The 19032-nt window shown below is 51.9% G+C and overlaps 2 protein-coding genes across 12 annotated transcripts in view; both read left to right on the top strand.

Annotated features, from left to right (window-relative positions):
* Positions 1-19032, top strand: part of EPB41L1 (erythrocyte membrane protein band 4.1 like 1) — a 155557-nt gene that overhangs the window by 117958 nt on the left and 18567 nt on the right. For 9 of the 11 annotated variants that reach the window (XM_079783532.1, XM_079783530.1, XM_079783528.1 and 6 more), the window contains 4 exons: positions 1683-1780; positions 2048-2223; positions 4848-4996; positions 8384-8566. In XM_079783532.1, coding sequence (XP_079639658.1) covers positions 1683-1780; positions 2048-2223; positions 4848-4996; positions 8384-8566 — 606 coding nt within the window. The remainder of the gene's footprint in view (positions 1-1682; positions 1781-2047; positions 2224-4847; positions 4997-8383; positions 8567-19032) is intronic. The other 2 variants (XM_079783534.1, XM_079783527.1) reach the window with 1 other exon arrangement.
* LOC307106834 (uncharacterized protein) lies at positions 13433-18147 on the top strand. The gene has a single exon (XM_079783537.1). It carries the CDS (start codon positions 15500-15502, stop codon positions 17567-17569), a length of 2070 nt encoding a protein of 689 aa, XP_079639663.1. The 5' UTR covers positions 13433-15499; the 3' UTR covers positions 17570-18147.

The following is a 19032-nucleotide window of genomic DNA, read 5'->3' on the forward strand; positions in this document are numbered from 1 at the left end:
CATCTTCCGCTGGGGCTTTTTTCAGACACTTCATACCTTAGGTATGTCACACACACACACACACACACACACACACACACGAGCACATGCACGAGCACACATGTAAAGGTAATCATATATACTCGGTATACATGTCCATGTCCCTGTATTTGCAAGTACATACACATACTAAGGTACATATAGACACACAACCACACACATGCAAACATGTATTCATCCAGCCTCCACAGCTCACCCTAGAATAAATGCGAACCCATTTGCTTCTTGCCTCCCCACTGCACCAGCTACCAGCAGCCATCATCTCTCATCTTCGTCTCCACCACATCCTTCTCGTTCCCCTGCCCCCACTGTCACTCCAGGCCGTTTTCTTCATAGCCGCTGAAGAGAGCTTGGAAGCCCCTTCCATCATAGCATGTGAAGCTCACCCTTATTCCCAGTCCTTGCTTAAATGTTTCAAGAGCTTTCTTTTTAGCTTTTGGCCTAAAGCCCACACTCTGTCTGTGGCCACCTGCCTCTCCCACATTGCCCCCTGCCCACTGCACTCCGGCCCCTTTGGCCTTCTCTGAAATCCTCGAATAAGCAAGCTCTTCCCGCCACGAGCCCTTTGCTTTTGATCATCCTCCACCTGAAATCCTCTTCCCCACCCTCTCAGATAGCTGGTTCCTTCCCCATCCTTCAGATCTCTGCTCAAAGATCACCTTTCTAAAATAGTACCCACCCCTGCACCTACACAGGTATTCTGTCACATCACACATCTCTGTCCAGTCCCTTCAGTATCTGAAATGATCTTGTTTACTTATTTATGATCAAAGCCCCCTCCCCCCTGAACCTTCTGTCTTTTAAAAATATATATATATTTCTTTATTGATTTCAGAGAGGAAGGGAGAGGGAGAGAGAGATAGAAACATCAATGATGAGAGAGAATCATTGATCGGCTGCCTCCTGCACGCCCCCTACTGGGGACCGAGCCCACAACCAGGGCATGTGCCCTTGGCAGGAATTGAACCTGGGACCCTTCAGTCTGCAGGCTGATGCTCTATCCACTGAGCCAAACCAGCTAGGGCTGAATCTTCTGTCTTGATCACCATGGTGTCTCTCTTGCTTTAGACTGATTACAGAGTAAGGGCTCAGTTCACATTATTGAGTAAACCAATCCTATATAATAAAACCCTAATATGCAAATCGACTGAACGGCAGAACAACCGGTCACTATGACGTGCACTTACCACCAGGGGGCAGACGTTCAACGCAGGAGCTGCCTCCTGGTGGTCAGTGCACTCCCACAGGGGGAACACTGCTCAGCCAGAAGCCAGGCTCACAGCTGGTGAGTGCAGCGGTGGTGGCGGGAACCTCTCCTACCTCCACTGCAGGCGAGCAGTATGGAATGAGGGGTCCTGGACTGCGAGAGCCCTGGACTGCGAGAGGGATGTCTGACTGCTACCTTAGGCCTGATTGGGCCTAAGCCAGCAGGCAGACATCCCCCGAGGGGTCCCAGACTGTGAGAGGGCGCAGGCCGGGCTGAGGGACCCCCTCCTCCAGTGTACAAATTTTGTGCACCGGGCCTCTAGTGAATAAATAAAAGAACAGGCCAGAGTCACGCATGCTGAAAAGAGGTTCAAAAGGATGGACTGATGGAGAGGGGCCCAGGTCTTGCTTCTTACCCACCCTCCTTGGTTTTGCAGTATGAGCAGTTCGAGAGCACAATTGGCTTTAAGCTTCCAAACCACCGGTCAGCCAAGAGACTGTGGAAGGTCTGCATTGAGCACCACACGTTCTTCCGGTGAGCCAGACCTGGGGATGGGGTAACTGGGGATGAGACAGAGGCTGTGATGTATGTGTGGGTGATGTCTGTGTTTTTGAGGGCAGAGCGGGAGAAGGTAGTAAGGACCATAGGAAAGACCTCCCTCCTCTTTCCCCAAGTCTCTCCCCTCCTGGACCACAGAGTGTAGCTGGTGGGACAGTGGGATGAAAGGCCAGCTGTGGTCCAGCCTTGGACCTGGCAATGCAGGTATGATCCCCCCTCCTCACCTCCATCCCTCCACTGCAGGCTCGTATCCCCTGAACCCCCACCCAAGGGCTTCCTGGTGATGGGCTCCAAGTTCCGGTATAGTGGGAGGACCCAGGCACAGACCCGCCAGGCCAGCGCCCTCATCGACCGGCCCGCTCCCTTCTTCGAGCGTTCCTCCAGCAAACGGTACACCATGTCCCGCAGCCTTGATGGAGGTAATTGGCGGTGGGAGAAGAGTGGTGTTCAGAGGGAAGGAGGTGGGCGTGCCAGGTGCAGAATGAGCAGTGACGGTGGTAGACACATCACAGATTGACTTGCACTGGGCATGGTGGCCCAAGAGCACCACTGCACCTGGGCAGCTCTCAGTGGATTAGCCACAACCTATGGCCTCACTATCGCTGGGAGGTGACGTTGCCCCTCCTAGACTTCCTGGGACTTCTGTGAGCCTTTTGGAGTCCCAGGCTTAGCCATATGGTTTTTCTGGGCCCCCTGCCTAAGATGCTTAGTGATTCTTGGGTTGTCATCATACCGGGAGAATGATGTATTATGACTGCAATGTGGAGTTGGTGATGCCTTACCTGACTGGAGGCAGAGCGGTTGTTCCCAGTCATTCTTTTGGTTCCATTGAACTGATTGACACTAACCACATGGCGCTCTCTGTTGGGCTGACAGGTGCCCTTAATATCAACAAGAATTGGCCCTACATTGTCCTCTATCAAGCAGACCAGGGCTTCTCAAAATGTGGTTGTAGACCACCTGCATCAGAATCACTGAGTCCGCTAAGCATGCAGATTCCCAGGCCCTGGCCCAGACATACTCACTTGGCATCCCTCAGGGCCCTGACTCCCCCCAGTATGCACACTGGAGTTTATAGGGGAGATTCAGAAGCCACATGGGATAAAGGCACTGGGGAGATTCAGAGTTTGGCAGATCTGAGTTCAAATCTCAGCCTTGACTCTCACCAGCTGCTCTGTGGACACAGGATGTGGCTCATAAACATCTGAATGAACGGTTGGGAGGCCTTGAGCAACTTAACTCCCTGTGCCTATTTCCTCTTCTACAAAATAAAGATTATTTACTTCGCTATGTTATGAGATAATGCCTCTGCAACACCCGAAACAATTCCTGGCACATATTAGGAAGGTAATAAATAATACCCAATAACAAGTTATTGTTTATTGTAGCAGTAATAAATTATTATTATTGCTTTTAGATTTGTAGAGGATGGTTTAAAGGTAGGAGGTGGGGACTTGAGTGGGGGAAATAATGGCTATTCCCAAAACACACTGGGGCAGGACTCTCGGCAAGTTAGTCCCACTTGACAGATATTTTCTGAGTCTTAGAACAAGTCTGGCCCTTTCCTTTGAGGAGCTCCTAGAATAGTAGGTTTATAAGCATTCAGTGTGATTCAAACAATGGAAGAAGTACAGAATACAGAGTAGCCTTAAGGAGAGAGGGATTAATTCTGTCTAGGAGGAGCAGAAAGGGCTTTGCAGAGAGGGTGACAACTGGGCAGGGTTTTGAAGGATACCTAGGAGTTTTCCAGGTGATCAGACAGTCTAATACTTTTCCTGCAGTATGAAGGTGAGACCTGTTCCAGAACTCCCTGGCCATTTTTGAAGGACATGCAGTTTTGCAAGGGTCCATTTGGAACTGAGGAAGCTCCTTATTCTTGAATGGTCACAGGACTGAGAGCTAAGTTTTATGCAAAAAGAAAGGAGAGCCCATACTGTCTCTCTATCCTCCCCTGCAGCTATCATTACTATGCCAGGGGCGAAATGAAGCCCAGATTGTGCAAGGCAGCAAAGATTGGCCCAGATTTGACGATGCTCATCCAGAGGGGGCCGGAAGCCTGGACTCTAAGCCAGTAGGCCTGGGTTCTTCTCCTGATTCACTGAAAGGTCTCAGAGTCTCTGTAAAATGAGGATAATAATTCCCATTCTAGTCATCAGCACAGAGCACTGTGGGCTCAAATGAAATAATGTGCATGAATGGGCACTTTGCAGAGTAAATATATATAAATAGAAAGGATAATTATTCTCTCCTTTTTAATCTAGGCCAATTCCAAGGATGATCTGTGCTCCGGTCATTCACTGTTTTCCAGCCATTTTCCCCCCACCAAGACATAATCCATGGGCATAGTCTGAGTTATGCCCAGTGTCTGGAGTAAAGGGTGTAATTCTACCCTTTTCTCTCCTGTTCAGCAAAGTGCTTGGAATGCCAGCCAAGTGAGAAAGATGTTACTGCAAGGGTTCCCTTGAATTTTCTTTGATTTATAAAGAAGCTACATTATTTGCAAACCTCAGGACTTTAGCTTTCACTAGTAAAAGCTAATCTCACAATATCTGTGTGTTGTTAGGTAATGGTCAGGTGAGCATTCTGCCACAAATGCCACAACAAGAAAATCAACATTTGTGGGCCAACACTGATTGAATTGGCTCACTCTGTGGCAGTCACTCTTCTAAATACTTCTACACATGAGCTTACTTGTTCCTCCCCCAGTCGTCTGAAGTAGGTGCTGTTTATAGATGAGAAAACGGAGGCCCAGAGAGATTGTATAACTTACCCAAGGTCACACAGCTAAGAAGAGATAGATTTGAGATTTGAACCTGGGCTCTAGTGCTATAGAAACCAGGAGGGGACTGGCAGGCAGTCCACGTGACTGGGAAGGCTGCTTCACTCCAGTTGGGCACTGGTTTCTTATCTCCAATGTGTTGGGGTGTGGAAGTGTCAGCTCCGCTCCAAGCGTGGTTGGGCAAGTGGCAGGGCCGACTCCCTGTCCGTGCGTGCACCTGGGAGATGTCTCACATGGCTGCCCGGCTGTTTCTGCCCACTTTAGCAGAGTTCTCCCGCCCAGCCTCGGTCAGTGAGAACCACGACGCAGGACCTGATGGTGACAAACGGGAGGAAGATGGCGAGTCTGGGGGGCGGCAGTCAGAGGCCGAGGAGGGAGAGGTCAGGACCCCCACCAAGATCAAGGAGCTGAAGGTAGGAGTCTGACTTTCTTATACTCACTGACCTGGGGATCAGGAGGCTGATCCTGTCTTTAGCCTTGGCCTTCAGGTGCCCCCAGCTGTGGCTGAGCACCCTTGCTATGGGGTGCACCAAGCTCAGAGCCTTGCCCTTGGGCCATGCTCAATACCTGCACATGCCCAGGTGTGGGGAGCATGCTGCTCGCCATACACCCTCCCCTCCTTTTGCCTTGCTTTCCCAGAGGGCATTCTGTACCCTAGGGGACTCTTGCCCACTCTGAATTTGCCCCTTTGACTACAATTTGAATCTGCACAGCCCTCTTTTCCCCCAGAGCATGCTGGGGTGTTTCTGCAGACCCTCACAGTGTGCCCCCCTCTTGTTGTCCACCCCCATTTCCCACATACTTGTGCACACACTCCTGCAGGCACACTTGGCCTCAGACTTGCATGCGTTCACTCACAGATATACACCCCTCACCCACAGGGTTACGTATCCAGATTTTTGAACAACATGCAAACGGGCATGTGCACACATGGGTATAGTGTGTTTCCAACATGCAGTCCCACTTGGGAGCACAGGTCCCTGAACACATATGCTGACTGCAAGAAGCAGGACTACCCAGAACCCTCACTTCCATCTGCTGAGTGTAACTGCTCACTTTGCCTCCAGTCTTCCCGCCCCCGTCATCACCTCCCTGGGCCACCTCCCTGCTTCACACTCCACCCCTTCCAACTACTCACTGCCCCCCACCCCCGCGCGCCCCCCAACCCGGGGGCCACCCAGCTTCCCTGGCCTCTGTTGCTTGGGTGAGAGCGCTCTGGGCTACCTGCTGGACTGGGCTGGTCTCGATGTCTCTAATCCACTGGCTCTACTGACCCTGCTGGTTGCTTTCCCTCCTCCCCCCGTCTGCTAGCCGGAGCAGGAAACCACGCCGAGACACAAGCAGGAGGTACTGCATGGGACCTGTCCCTACCTACCCAGTTCATTTGTTACCATTCCACAGCCCATCCCAGGTTGATATCCTGGTGCCATCTCAGCTTTAGCTTCACCTCTGCTCCTTGGCCATCCTCCTCCCCCTACGCTCCCCCTAGTCCCATCCTACACCCAGCCCCCTCAGCTCCCCTTGTTAAGTTCATCCTTCAGCATCCTGCTCAGACTCCATTCCCCAGCAGTGTTTCCCCTCCCTCTTTCCCCTCCTCTCTATCCAGCTTCACACTTTGCCTCCCCAGACCACCCACGCTCACTCCCCCGTCCCTGCTGACTATCCCACTTGTGTTCCTCAGCTCTTCCAGGCATTCCATGCTTTCATTGAGCTCATCTCTTCTGCTTTTTTTTTTTTTTTTAAATCTATTGGCAACCAGATGTGGGTGGGAGGGGTGGGAGGGAGGAGCCTCAGAGCACATCTGCATCTTCTCAGATTCCATTGCCCCTCCCTCTGGCTGGGGTCTGCTTCTCTAGCTGTCAGGAAAGCCTCCTCTCCTTTTCTCCTCCTCTCTCTCCTCTCCCTCACCTTATTCATCTGTGTTAACCACTTCTCCTTCCCTTTCACACAGTCTCCATCTCTTCATTTGAACTTTCACTGCAAGAGAAGTGGATTTATTCTTGGGCCCGAGGGGAAGGACCGTGATCTGGATTTTAGCCCCAGTTCTGCCACTGACTCTTTGAGGTCTTGGGAACATCCCCTTAGGCCCCAGCTCTCCACCTGCACAGTAAGGCATTTGGACTAGGTTTCCCCAAGGCCTTTCAAGGATCTTGGGGTTCCACCGCTCCCTCTAGCTGTCAGGAACACTACATGCCCGCTGAGCCAGAGTAGCAGGTACAGGACAGAAGGTCACAAGACACATCTTGGGTCTATTGCAGCCCCAATCCATCAAACTCTATCAGGTTCGAGGAAAAGAGGTACAGGCAGATGTTTGGAGGCAAAGCAGAAGCCTCAGTAGCATCCGTTTCCTTTCTGAGGTCACCTAGGAGTCAATCATAGAGGATCCTCGGATGCCAGAGAGAATCCCAGGGGAGGAGTCTAGCTTGTTCAAGGACAAGCTTACCTTCCAGGCAGTTCTAGAATCTCCTGATCTGACTTTATAATAAGCTGATATTGTCCATTTCTTGCCCTGAATCGAGTTGACATGAACCCTCAAATAGCCTTGCAGATAAGGGTTTTTCGGCCAGCAGCCTACTGCCCTGCCCCCAGAAGTAGACAGACAGGCAGCTTTGGCAAGTCACTGCCATCTCATGTGCAAAGGCTGCACCTCACGTGACCTGGGGGCAGAGTACTCTGTCATGATGCACTGGCCAGAGCTCAGACTTGGCAGTACAATGTGGGACTCACCTATGACTCCGGCTATACCTGGCTCGGTTCTTGTGTACAGCCTTGGACCTACCTATCTTCTTCCTGGTCTCTAATTCTCCTGATCCTCCTGAACACCCCTCTCTGGCTGTATCTCACCCTGTCTGCTGTTGAGGAATCAATACCCACAGGTATCTGGAAGATTCTGGGTGGTTGGGAAAGGTAGAGGCTGTCAGCAGAGAATACTGAACACAATCTTTTCCCGGTCCCTGGGTCCCTGGTCCTTGGTGTGGGAACAGAACCCATTTTAATGGATGTCCCTGGCTTTAGAAGGGCCCCACAGGGCCTGATTTACTGCATATGTTGGGCCAGGAGGGGCCTAGACTGGAGATCCTGCTAAGCACCGTGGTCCAAGTCTTGGTCAGTGGTGGGGACCAGGATCTGGGAGGCCAAGGAGGGGGTCAGAGCCGCCAAGTGAACAGGGTTGGCAAGTTTTCACTGTACCTCGGTTGTGACTTAGACTGGGCTCACAGCACCAAAGGGAACTCACCCAGACCAGTGGGATTTGCATGGGTTCGGGCTCTAAGACCAGGAGGCCAGGCAGAGAAGTGGAAAAGGTTGTGCTTGACCAGAAGTCAGTCAGTCAGTCTCTCTCTCTCTCTCTCTCTCTCTCTCTCTCCTTCTCTCTCTCTCTCCCTCTCTCTCTCTCAGAGAGAGAGGAAAGGAGAGAGAGAGACATCAATGTGAGAGAAACATTCATCAGTTGCCTCCTATAAGTGCCCTGACTGAGGATTGAACCCGCAACATGGATATGTGCCATGATTGGGAATTAAACCCGTCACCTTTCAGTGTATGGGATGAAGCTCCAACCAACTGAGCCATACCAGCCAGGGCAGAAGTCTCCTCTTTTTAATCTCAAGTGCTATGTGCACCTGCTGGGGCTAATATCCCTGCACTGCCTGGCTCATGAGGTGCTGGAGAGTGCCACAGATCACACATGGGCATCACCTTGCTGATATAGGGCAGCTATGGTCACTGTTGCCATTTTCACCACACCCGATGGCCCATCTTGGAGCTGCTCCTCTAATGCCTGGCTGTCCTCTCCATCACCCTAGTTCTTAGACAAGCCAGAGGATGTCTTGCTGAAGCACCAGGCCAGCATCAACGAGCTCAAGAGGACCCTGAAGGAACCCAACAGCAAACTGATCCACCGGGATCGAGACTGGGAGCGGGAACGCAGGCTGCCCTCCTCGCCCGCCTCCCCCTCCCCCAAAGGCACCCCTGAGAAAGCCAGTGAGGTAGGTCTCACCCTGAACCCCTCAACGGGGGCCTTGGGTAAAGAGGGTGGGAAAGTGTGCTGATTCACTGTCACCCCCACAGCTGTATGCTCCTCCCTGTTGCTGCGTACACTGATGATGGGGATGGGGTGGTGGGTTAAGCTGAGGAAGACAGTCACTGAATCTTGGAATCCGGGGCCCCAGGGACCATCCTGGAAAACTCAAAGTGGCTTGGTGTATTCCCCTTCCATCAGCCAGAGTATAATGGGGAAGAAGGGGTACTTGTTAGAAATGCATATTCTGGACTCCACATCAGACCTCCTGAATGAGAATATTGGAGGGAGAGCCCTGGAATCAGCATCTGAAACAAGTGCCCCAGGCGGTTCTCATGCACACTAAACTCTAAGAGTCAGGGTAGTTCTATCCAGTAACCAGACCCTTTTGAGCCTATTGTGAAAACCCAGATCCGGAAGTATTCCCTCCAGGAAGGATCCTCAGAGCCCACTAGAGGGAACTAGGTCCTCCAGGAAAACCAGCTGCTCCTGTGCCTTTCGGAGTGGAAAGCAATTGAAAAAGAGAAAGACAGGATCTCGAGAATTCTTGTATTGATAACCCCAACCTGTTATTGTTAGCGCTGCTAAATCTTGGCAGTGTTTACCTCCGTCTGTGCTTGGGTTTTTATACTCTAGTGCTGCTGCTTACTGGGCTCAACCTCAACTGGGATCTAGACTTATACCGCCTGGGTTTGAACTCTGGCTCTGCTGCCTGCTAGCTGGATGATCCGGTGCTTGTGACTTAACCTCTCTGAGCCTCCGTTCAGTAGAGGTAATAAAGCATCTACTTCTTAGGAATATTGTAAGGATCAAATGAGATAAAGCATGGAGGGGCCAGCAGAGACCCAGAGGCTCGGTACGAGTTACTAGTACTTATTGTTTCATTTTGAGAGACCTGGGACTCTCACACAGAAGGTTAACTTTGAGTCAGGATCCCTTTTAAAGTTGGAAGGGTCCTCAGAACCCGCTTGGTTCAAGGTCATCATGTCACAGATGGGGCCCTGAGGCCCAGAAGGGGAAGGACTTTTTTAGTGTCATAGTTGATAGAAGAGGAGCCAGAATCTAATTTTCTTGTGTCCCAGGCATTGTATTTGCTATTAAATCACAACTGCCTAGAAGCAAGACCAAATTGTGTGAAGACCAGACGTAGAGTCAATTGCGTGTGTGCTGTCCTCTAATGCTTTGACAATTGGTTGATGCAGCCATGATCTAATAAGCAGAGCGTTCTATTGACTCAGCACTCCCCATGGCCTTGCCATACCGGCGAACAGAGGGCCTCGTCACCACAGTGAGGCCGCTATGATGGCTCCCCTGGCTGGTGATTCGCAAAGTTAGGGATGATCTGGGGGCTTTTAAGGCCAGTGCCATGGAAGGAGGGCAAATCTCTGCACCCACTGAGGGCTTCTGTGGTCACCTTTGACATAATCAAGGCTGACCCGTGCCTGGGGGCTGGTCTAGTGATCCAGTTACCTGCCCTGCTCCTGCCCTGAGACCCTTGACCAGAGTGGACTCTCTTCAGTCCTGAAGTGGGTAGGGTGGGATGCAGGGGCTTCTGACACAGTCAGACTCCAGCAGAGAGAGGCAGGATGAGCCCTGGAGAGCTGGGCTCCTGGAGCATTGGGCTGGCCTCAGAGCAGTCTGGCTTGGGGGTGCCCCATCTGCTGGTGACAGCTGGAACTGCTAGAATTGGATCATTAAAAGGCGGAGTCTGTTCCTCTCTTGTCTTCCCACTGCTAGAAGGAAGTCCCGTCCAGGAGCTCACCTTGGAGCATTTAGAGGCCTTTAAAGATTTGGGGGGTGGGGAGGAGCCTTAGCTAAGGACCGGTCTGACTCCTTGGGCAAATAACCTCACCTCTCTGAGCCTCACTGGCTCGTCAGTCCATCTAAAGGGAACTAAGATTGCCATTCTATAGGGTTGGGTTATTGGGAAGGTTGAGCAAAATAATGGATATAAACACACTTTATAAACTGGACAGTGTGGACAGTCAATGGGCATTGCTGACGATTAGAATTCCTGCTCAAACATGGACTTTGCAGGGGAGATCTGCAGGGTGTTTCATCCATGGTTCCTAGTAGCTTCCTCGGGTGTTGGGCGTCATCTGGGCCAAGGGGAAAACGGTAGGAGCTTAAACCAATACAGGGACCCCAAACTATAAAGAAGAGTTCCGATTTGCCAAGCCTAGGTTTTCATCTCAAAGATAACTTTCTTAAAGGGGCCGAGACCCAGACTACAGGATTGAACCATCGTCTAAAGCAAAGACACCCAGAGAAGACTTGGAACCGTGTGCAAGTGATATGGCTCCCAAACCTCTTGAATGAGAATGAGCAGGCGATGCGGGAAGGCCCAAAGCCACGGTGCTGGCTGGCAGCTGGCCGTGGGCCTCCCTCTCTGAATGGCTTGGAGGGGCAGTTCCTTTCTGTACCGCCCCACAGCAGTGCGGCTCTTTCCTTACCTAATCTATAAAACCTAAAGATGTGGGATTTACAAAGCGGGGCTATTTATGGACTCTGTGTGTGTGTCTCTCCTGCTTTTTCTCTCTCCCTCTCTGTCTCTCCTTCCCTTCCTCCCTCTCTCCCTTTCCTCTGGCCCTGGGCCTCCCCTGCAGTCCCAGAGGACCCAGGACACCTCTCAGCAGGACTTGGCACCTGAGCCTGAGACGGCCACAGGCTTGGAAGTGTTCACTCAGAAAAGCCTCGCAGCATCTCCTGAGGTTATTGTCATCACCTCCCCGCCCAACCAGAACCCTAATGGTCTTAAGAAAACCCTTTCTCTGGGGTGAAGGGGGTGGAGCAGACTCTGCCGTGCCCAGGGAGCAGTGGGCAGCCCACCTGGTTTCCCGGCTGTGACAAATGAACATCCCCTTTCCAGGGATCCATAAAGGGCAGGCCCCTCCCTCATCCATTGCTGCCCGGGAATCAGGACTGAAACCATTCAGGGAAGACACCTCTGGCTTCAAAGGGAGGCAGAAATGAGCTCCCTCGGGCCCTGCAGAGGCAGGTGACTCTAGAGGCAGGCTCTGCCCTTTAAGCTTGGGATCAGGGGTCATGGCACCTAAATGTCTTCTGCCCTAAGGTCTTGTTACTGTTTAGAAGCCCACGTAAGGTCTAGCTGTGGTTAGGTAGGGGATGGCATCCCGTTCATCCCCCTACCTCTTTCTTTTCTAAACTCCCCGTGGATCAATCAGGGTCTCCAGACAGACAAAGTGGGCATCTTGCTCCAAGGAGTAACCTTGGAGCTATAGAGATGTTGGTAAGGCAGGCATTCTAAATGAGGAGGGCATTGCTTCTGGGCCCCGGAGAGCAGCAGGTTGGGGGCTCTTGGAACTTGCTGTGCCCCTGCTTGGATGCCAGGTTGAATCCAGGCCCAGCACCTCATGGACGGTCAGGATTGGAAGGTACTAACTGATATATGACCCTCTCTTGTTGGCACAGAGTGTCTGAGGGCATATACCTTTCTTAATTCCCCGGAGAAAAATTTTGTAGCTGCTGAAAACATGCTGGAACTGTAATAGAAACATGAGTCAGCTACATAAGTGGTAAAACATAAATCACAGTTATTTTTCCTCTGTTGTAAAAATAAAAACAAAACTATCAGCACACTCTTGAGAGAAGTTGGACAGGAGTCAGCAGCATCCCAAGGTTAGGGAAGCAGTGATGCCCTGCAGCACAGAGATGCTCCCAGAGCCAAGGGCAGATGCCCACCCTTGAGAGGGGCAACATGCTTCCTTCCTCAGGGTTCCTAAAAATTGTCGGTCCAGTCCCTTCCACAGAGGGGGCTCTGCCTGTTCTTAATGGCAGCTCGTTTTGTCTTCAGTCATCCATTGTGAAGTTTTCATATTGAATTGTCTGCCCTTCTGAGTCACCAGTCTGTGGGCCTTGCTCTGTCCCCAAGCGCCTTTACGCCTGCTCTGCATCCTCCAGGATGGCCCTTCAGAGTTGAGCACCCGCTAACCCTCTTTCTTCAACAGTTTCTCCCAGGGCATGGCTTCTAGAGAGCTCCTCATCCCGGACCCCCTCCTCTGTGCCAAAATGTGAGCCAGAGCTCCAGCCCAGAGTCCGCAAAACTGCCTGGCTGGCGACTTGCTCCTTGTCCTGGGGAGCAGAATCGGCTCCACTTCCTCTTTCAGCTTCTGTTCCAAGGCTGTCTTACCTCAGTGCCTCCATCTGACAGCAGGGGGCACTCTGAGCAGGCACTGAGCATCTTGGCTCAGTGGAAAGAATGGCCGAGGGCTCCCCTGACATCTTCCCCATCCTAAAATCTGGTCAGGACGACTTTAGGCCAATCCCCAGGGCCAGCTGTGGCTCTGCCAGCGTTTTGGTGGCAGTGACGCCTTGCTCTTTTTCGTTCAGTTTTTCTTTTCTCTTTAGGTTCCTGCATATCTGCTTTCACTCGTCTGAAGCATAGCCCCTTCTGCTCTCAGTGCTCACTCTGTCATCTGTGCCAGTCACCTTCCTCTGGGAGCCCCGGTTTCCCCTTCTGAAATAGGGTAATAGCACCTGCTTCACAAGTTACCATATGGATTAAATTTAATAATTTAGACCAACGATTTCAAAATTTTTTTAAATAAGCAATACCTGACTATTTAGTTAGGGCCCCTGGCCACTTTTCCCTTAGATTGTCAAATAAAAAAATGACAACAGCCCAGCTGGTGTGGCTCAATGGTTGAGCGTCGACCTATGAACCAGGAGGTCTTGGTTTGATTCCCAGTCAGGGCGATCCCCTGTGTGGGGCATGCAGGAGGCAGCCGATCAGTGATTCTCTCACATCATTGATGTTTCTATCTCTCTCTCCCTCTCCCTTCCTCTCTGAAATCAATAAGAATATATATTTTTAAATGACAACAGCCAACCCAACAATAGCCACCTGGTGCGAATGAATCAAAATTATACCCATTTTTTTTTGTCAGATCGGCAAAAATTTTTTTTGGTGTGCTTCAGAATCTTAGTAATTAGTTTATGTGTGCCATGAGATGAAAAAGGTTGAAAACCGCTGACTTAGTCAAAAGGCTTGTATTGCCTGGGACAAAGTAATTAAATATAAGTACGTTTCCCTTTTTTTTCCCCTATACAATCTTGTTCTGTGCCAGCCCCCACCCCACTAGCCTAGAAACTAGTTTCTAGTTAGACTTGGGGCAAGAATGTTCCAGAAGGGAATTCATGGGCCGTCTTTGGCTCTCCTTGCCAGGCTGATGATGCCAGTCCAAGCTGAGACGGGAGCAGCTAAAGGCATTTGCTTCCCAAGTCGAAGAGAAGAGAGGCCTGGCGTCTGTAGGCTCTCAAGCACTTCTCTCTGGGAAAGTCCGAGTGCTGTGGTCCTGAAGGCTTAACCGCCTGAAGTAAAATCTCAGAACCCACCCCCGACTTTATCTGGCCTTCTCCTTTCCTTTTATCTCTCTTTTCTGTTGGTGAGAATCTCTTAATGTGGTTTGCTTCCCTGACAGTCCTGGAGATTTTGCTGAAATGGAGTGGGGGAGTGGAGGTAAGAGGGTTTACAGTGTTCCCTTGATCCTGCAGAATCCTTTAGGTCTGATGGGATCTGACAGACTCCTCTCCAAGTCATTACCTGAATCGGAGCCCAAGGTCAGATAAACTTCCCCCAGCTTGTTGTCGGGAGCAGTTTGGGGCACATCTTACCATGGATGCATCTCACAGAACTTGGACTCAGAGACGGTTCTAGGCCTGCCTTTGCACTAGCTCACTCTCTGACCTTGGGCATGGTGCTCACCTTCTCTAGGCCTCAGTTTCCACATCTTTACCATGAGGGGCTTGACTCAGAGCCGTGATTTCTAAGGAGGAAAGTACCTCAAGGCACTAGGCCCCCAACTTCAACAGGGCAGCCCCCCATTTGTGCTACATAGTAGACTTCCACTAAGATTTTGTGTGAAGAAAGTTTTCTGTGGCTGTAAGATTAAAATCCCAATGGCCTTCTTCCTTTTTGAATGATTTGAAGTCCATGGTTCCCTCCCTAGCATTGTTCAAAAGGGAGGTGGGGCTGTTCTGTCGGTGGTTTGACAGCGCTGCCCTCTTGTTGGTGCTTTACACCCAAGATATGCCTGGATCTTGAGATTGTTTCCTTTGGTGATGTGTTCTGACCAATCATTGTCTACTTTTTCTGTGGATTTCGTTAGAATTCTACAAGGACAGGCCATGGTACCTGTTTCTTTGGGAATAAAACCCACAAACTTCAAGCTGTTCAAGCCATTGCGGTGACTGGCAATAACTGGGAGAGCTGGCCAGTTTGTGTTTTTCATTCTAATCCCTTTCCTTCTCAGAAGCTCTTGCAGAAAGGTCAGATTTCAGGCTGTAGCTTATGGAACTTATCTCAATACTTACCATCAACTTCACATTAGATCACAGTGGGACCCATATTCCATACGTTATGAGATAAGTTAGCCAGGATCTGTCATCAAAACTCCGACACTCTTTTCCTGACTACTATCAATGAACTGTGACCTTGGGTAAGTCACTGATCTTCTCTAGGTCTGAGTTTACACATGTGCACAATGAGGAGATTGGACTGAAGGTGTCTTAGAAGTTCTTTTGGCTCTAACATTCACTGATTTCACGTAACATCAGCTACTTTCCCCTCCGACAGTGGCAGTTATATTATGAAAACGGAAGAGGGAGAGTCCTGGCCCATCCATGGATCTCCATTTTCCCCACGGTTAACATGAGGAGACCCCATCCCATTTTTCCAAGTTGGGGTGGCAGTTGAGGGGAGTTGGTAAATAATTTATTGGGTGCTTTGATGGGAAGAGGAGCTTTGATGAGGCTGACCAGTATTGTCATGCCTTCCTCCCCCCAGCCAGTTCTGGGGACAGACATGTTGACCTTTAGGTGGTAGAATGGTCCCTTCTTGTAAAGGGAAAAGGTGACCTGTTCTTCAGGTGCCTGCTATTTCATGTTAACTCTTCTTGCTCCAATTGAAACACAGGGTTCAGAGCATTGGGTATTTATAGAAAGGAAGTGCACTAGGCCAGAAGAACTCAGCCTTCTAAAAGTGGCCGCCATGCAGCAGGAAGAAAGTGAGGCAGGCCTTGCAGATATCCTTGCCGATGGCAGACTCTCCAAGGTGGATATCCTGGTGGACAAGTTCAAAGTTGAAGTGGCCACTGAGGAAATGGTGGGAGCCAGAGGAGCAAGCACCCAGCAAAAAGGACGAATGATCGCAAGCCCTGAAGACTTTGAGTCACTGTGGGAGGAGGGCCCCCGGGTCGGGAACGGCCCAGGAGGGGATTCCCTGGCTGCAGGCTGCACTCTGGCAGAAAAACTTCCTGAGGGCTCCCAGCTCAGGATGGGCACCGGGGAGGCAACCATCAGGAAGCGCCGGGTCTCAGGTCAGCTGGAGAGCCATGTGGAGCTGAGAAAGGAGCTGGAGGAGATCCACACTTGTGAAAGGCTCACTGCCCCGGGGATCAGGCCAGCAGAGGCGGATGTCTCCTCTCCAACCTCTGACAAGGGAGGACTTCAGTCGTTTCTGCTAGACCCAGCCCACGAGGAAGACAGAGCTGACTCGAGTGATGAAACCGATACTTCCTGTGCAAACTGTGGTGTAGAGAGGAGCTTCTATTTCAACTATGGAGAGAAAGATTTTGAAGACCAAATCCTCCCTCTGCTGTTGGAGGAGAGAGGAGAGCGCTCGAAAGCCCCTCCTGGAGATGAGACCAGGCGGGAGCTCTCGGGAGAGCTTGCAGAGAGCTCTGAGCTTAGGGCCTCCGACCAGTGGGGCTCTCCGGCAGCTTCCAGAAGGAACAAGGATGAAGATGGTGAAGCCCACGCAGCTTCCTTGGAGGAAAGGGTGAGGCCTCCCGGGGACCACGGAGGACCCAGTGACCCGGAGGCCTTTGACCAGCAGCTCGGTAATGGATCTTCTCCAGGGCAGAGATTTGCTAAAGATTGGGAAGAAGCAGGGTGGGGGGTGGAAGGAGAGTTTACCCACCCAGCATCTGCCATCACTGAAGAGGAAGAGGCCCCCAGGAGTCAAGATTTGATGGGAAAGGCTGAGAAAAGCCCCCCAGCAGTATGGAGGAACCACTCACCTCACAGAGGAGGGGGCGTGTGCCCAGACTTCCCAGCCTGCGCCCTTCCATGGACGCTAGCCACACCGGACAGAGACAACTTCTTGCCCAAAGACAGGGGACCGGTTCACACCCGAACAGGACAACCCATGAGGGAGCACAGCAAGGGTCACACAGAGTTTCTTCAGATGGAGGTGATCAGCCCGCTCCCAACCTCCCATGGTCCCTTTCAGGCTCCTCCTGAGGACGCTTCTACGAGCCCAACCCCTCATGGGTCAGGGGAGCCTTTGCAACTTGGGGATCCCTTTGGAGAACAGTCCCCTGTGTTTCTCAGAGAGAGTCCAGAACCCAAGGACCAAGTAGAGCCTGTTGTGACTCTGGACAGAGGTGAGCGCAAGGCACCTCCCGTTGCCAGCAGAAAGCGCAGAGTTGTCCTTGAAGAAGTTGAGGGGGCTGCTGCTCTAAGGTTGGGGTTCCCTTCAGAGAAGCCAAAGATGACTCCTTTCCAAGCTGGGGGCCACGAGGGCTCCCTGGAAGACATTAGCAAGACCTCAGTGGCCAACAAAATTTGGATCTTTGAGACCCACGGAGCTGAAAGTCGGCGAGTGAGTCAGGGTGAAACACGGGCCCTTCCAAATGAGTCGTCTGCAGAGGCCGCCCTCGGGCAGGCAGAGCAGCAGCGGAATAAGCTTTTAGACCTGGGCTTCGTCCAACTCCAGCCCCCAGAGGACACCGCCGGCCCCGATGCCACGCATTCCTCAATGATGTCACCCGCTACCAGCCACTTCAGGGAGGGCGTTCCTACTACATCCCACCAGGAACTCGAGCTCATGTCTCCCGACTCGGGCTGTGAAACTACGCTGGAGGAAGCTACTGGGGGAGCTGGCCACGTGAGCCCCCACTCCCACCGCTGCCCCCAGCTGGGCAGTGACCGCATGCTGTGTAGCTTTTAGAAGCATGTTCAGTGCCCTCGTCATTAGTGCCATCCAAGGCTGCTTGTCCATCCCTGTGAGTTCTTGACCCTGAGTGCAGCCCAAGCAGAATGCAGGGTTCACCTGCTTGGCCCGTGTGAGCTTAGCCACAAACCCACAGCTTTCGGGGTGATCCGGTGCCCAAAGGGCCACGTTGACCCCGTGGAGAAGGTGGCACCACCGCCAGCAAACTACACACGCGCTTTGCCTTGCTGCCCCCACCTGCTGGGTTCCTACCTGTTGGCTTGGCTTATCCAGTGACCTTCCTTCATCCTTTCCCTCCCCTGGTTCTCCTGCCTTGGGGAGGCTACCGTCCAGAGGTTCCCATCCGTCACTCGTGGTTCCCTCTCGGTCCCAGTGCCCAGAGCCTTTCTGCCTCCTTAAGACTAACTATCTTCTCTAATCCAGAACAAATCCGGAGATGCAGTCAGGGAAGAGAAGCGCCTCACCAGTTTAGCAGCAAAACCCCCTGGGAAAGGGGGGCGCCTGAGATTCGTCAGCCCCTCAGGCCCTCAGGTCTCTGCAGCCCCTTGGTGCCCTGATGCCCCGGTAACCCTCGCCTGGCCAGGGTGCATCGCTGCCTTAGACTCCCACCTGCGCTGGCAGTGCTTCTCGTGGCAGCTCAACTCCGGCTTGTCTGAACGTGTCCTCACACCTCTCAACCTTCCAGAAACTGGCTAAATGGACGCTAGTTAAGCAAGGGAATCTCTAAGCGCACTGAGTCTCTAGAACCTGAAGCCGTGTACTTTAAACACACTTGGTGGGTGTTAGATTGGTTTTAAGAAGGAGTGTCATGAACCTGCCCCAAATGTATGTGTGGTGTTTAATCCCTGACAGGCCAGGTGAGAGGTATGTATGTCAGACAAGAGCTGCTGGTTCCCCTCCGGCACTTCCTTGGCCTGCTGTTGTCAATTACACTGATGGGCCCAGAGCCTCCACTCCATGGCCTGCCCGTCGGCCCACGCATGGAGCTCAGGGTTGAACTGATGCGGCACCCAGCTCCCAGGAATTACCCCGTATTGGTCCTCCCTCGAGACGATGCTGGCCCCTCCCGTGGGGACTCAGTGGAATTGACAAACCGTGCTGGCTTCCTCTGTTCCTGAAAGCTCTTGGCTCCAGCCTCCGCTTCCCCTGCCTGGGCTTCCTGATCCCTGGGTCTCCCTCCTTGGTTCCTGCCTCTCGAGCCCAGCCTGCACGGATGGGCCTGGGACCTGGGCCCCCATCCCTGCCTTGTGCACAGTGCCGCTTCTGATAAGCTCCCAGATCCAAACGTTGGATGGAGCCTCCTGTCCAGGAACCGACTGGCAGGATGTTTGCTTTGTACTCGCTTTGCCATCATCAGGAGACCCCCGGAAAACAGCGTCCCCACTCTTGAGAACTTTTTGGTTATTTTAAGCTTGTTACAATGTCAAGGAACCTTTCCCGGGGTGTTTTTTGTTTCCTGA

The sequence above is a fragment of the Cnephaeus nilssonii genome (assembly GCF_951640355.1).
Source record: "Cnephaeus nilssonii genome assembly, chromosome: 11".
Taxonomy (NCBI): domain Eukaryota; kingdom Metazoa; phylum Chordata; class Mammalia; order Chiroptera; family Vespertilionidae; genus Cnephaeus; species Cnephaeus nilssonii.

Bases quoted from the DNA above. Each gene is read 5' to 3' on its own strand.
- LOC307106834 (XM_079783537.1), top strand. From the start codon at position 15,500: ATGTTAACTCTTCTTGCTCCAATTGAAACACAGGGTTCAGAGCATTGG.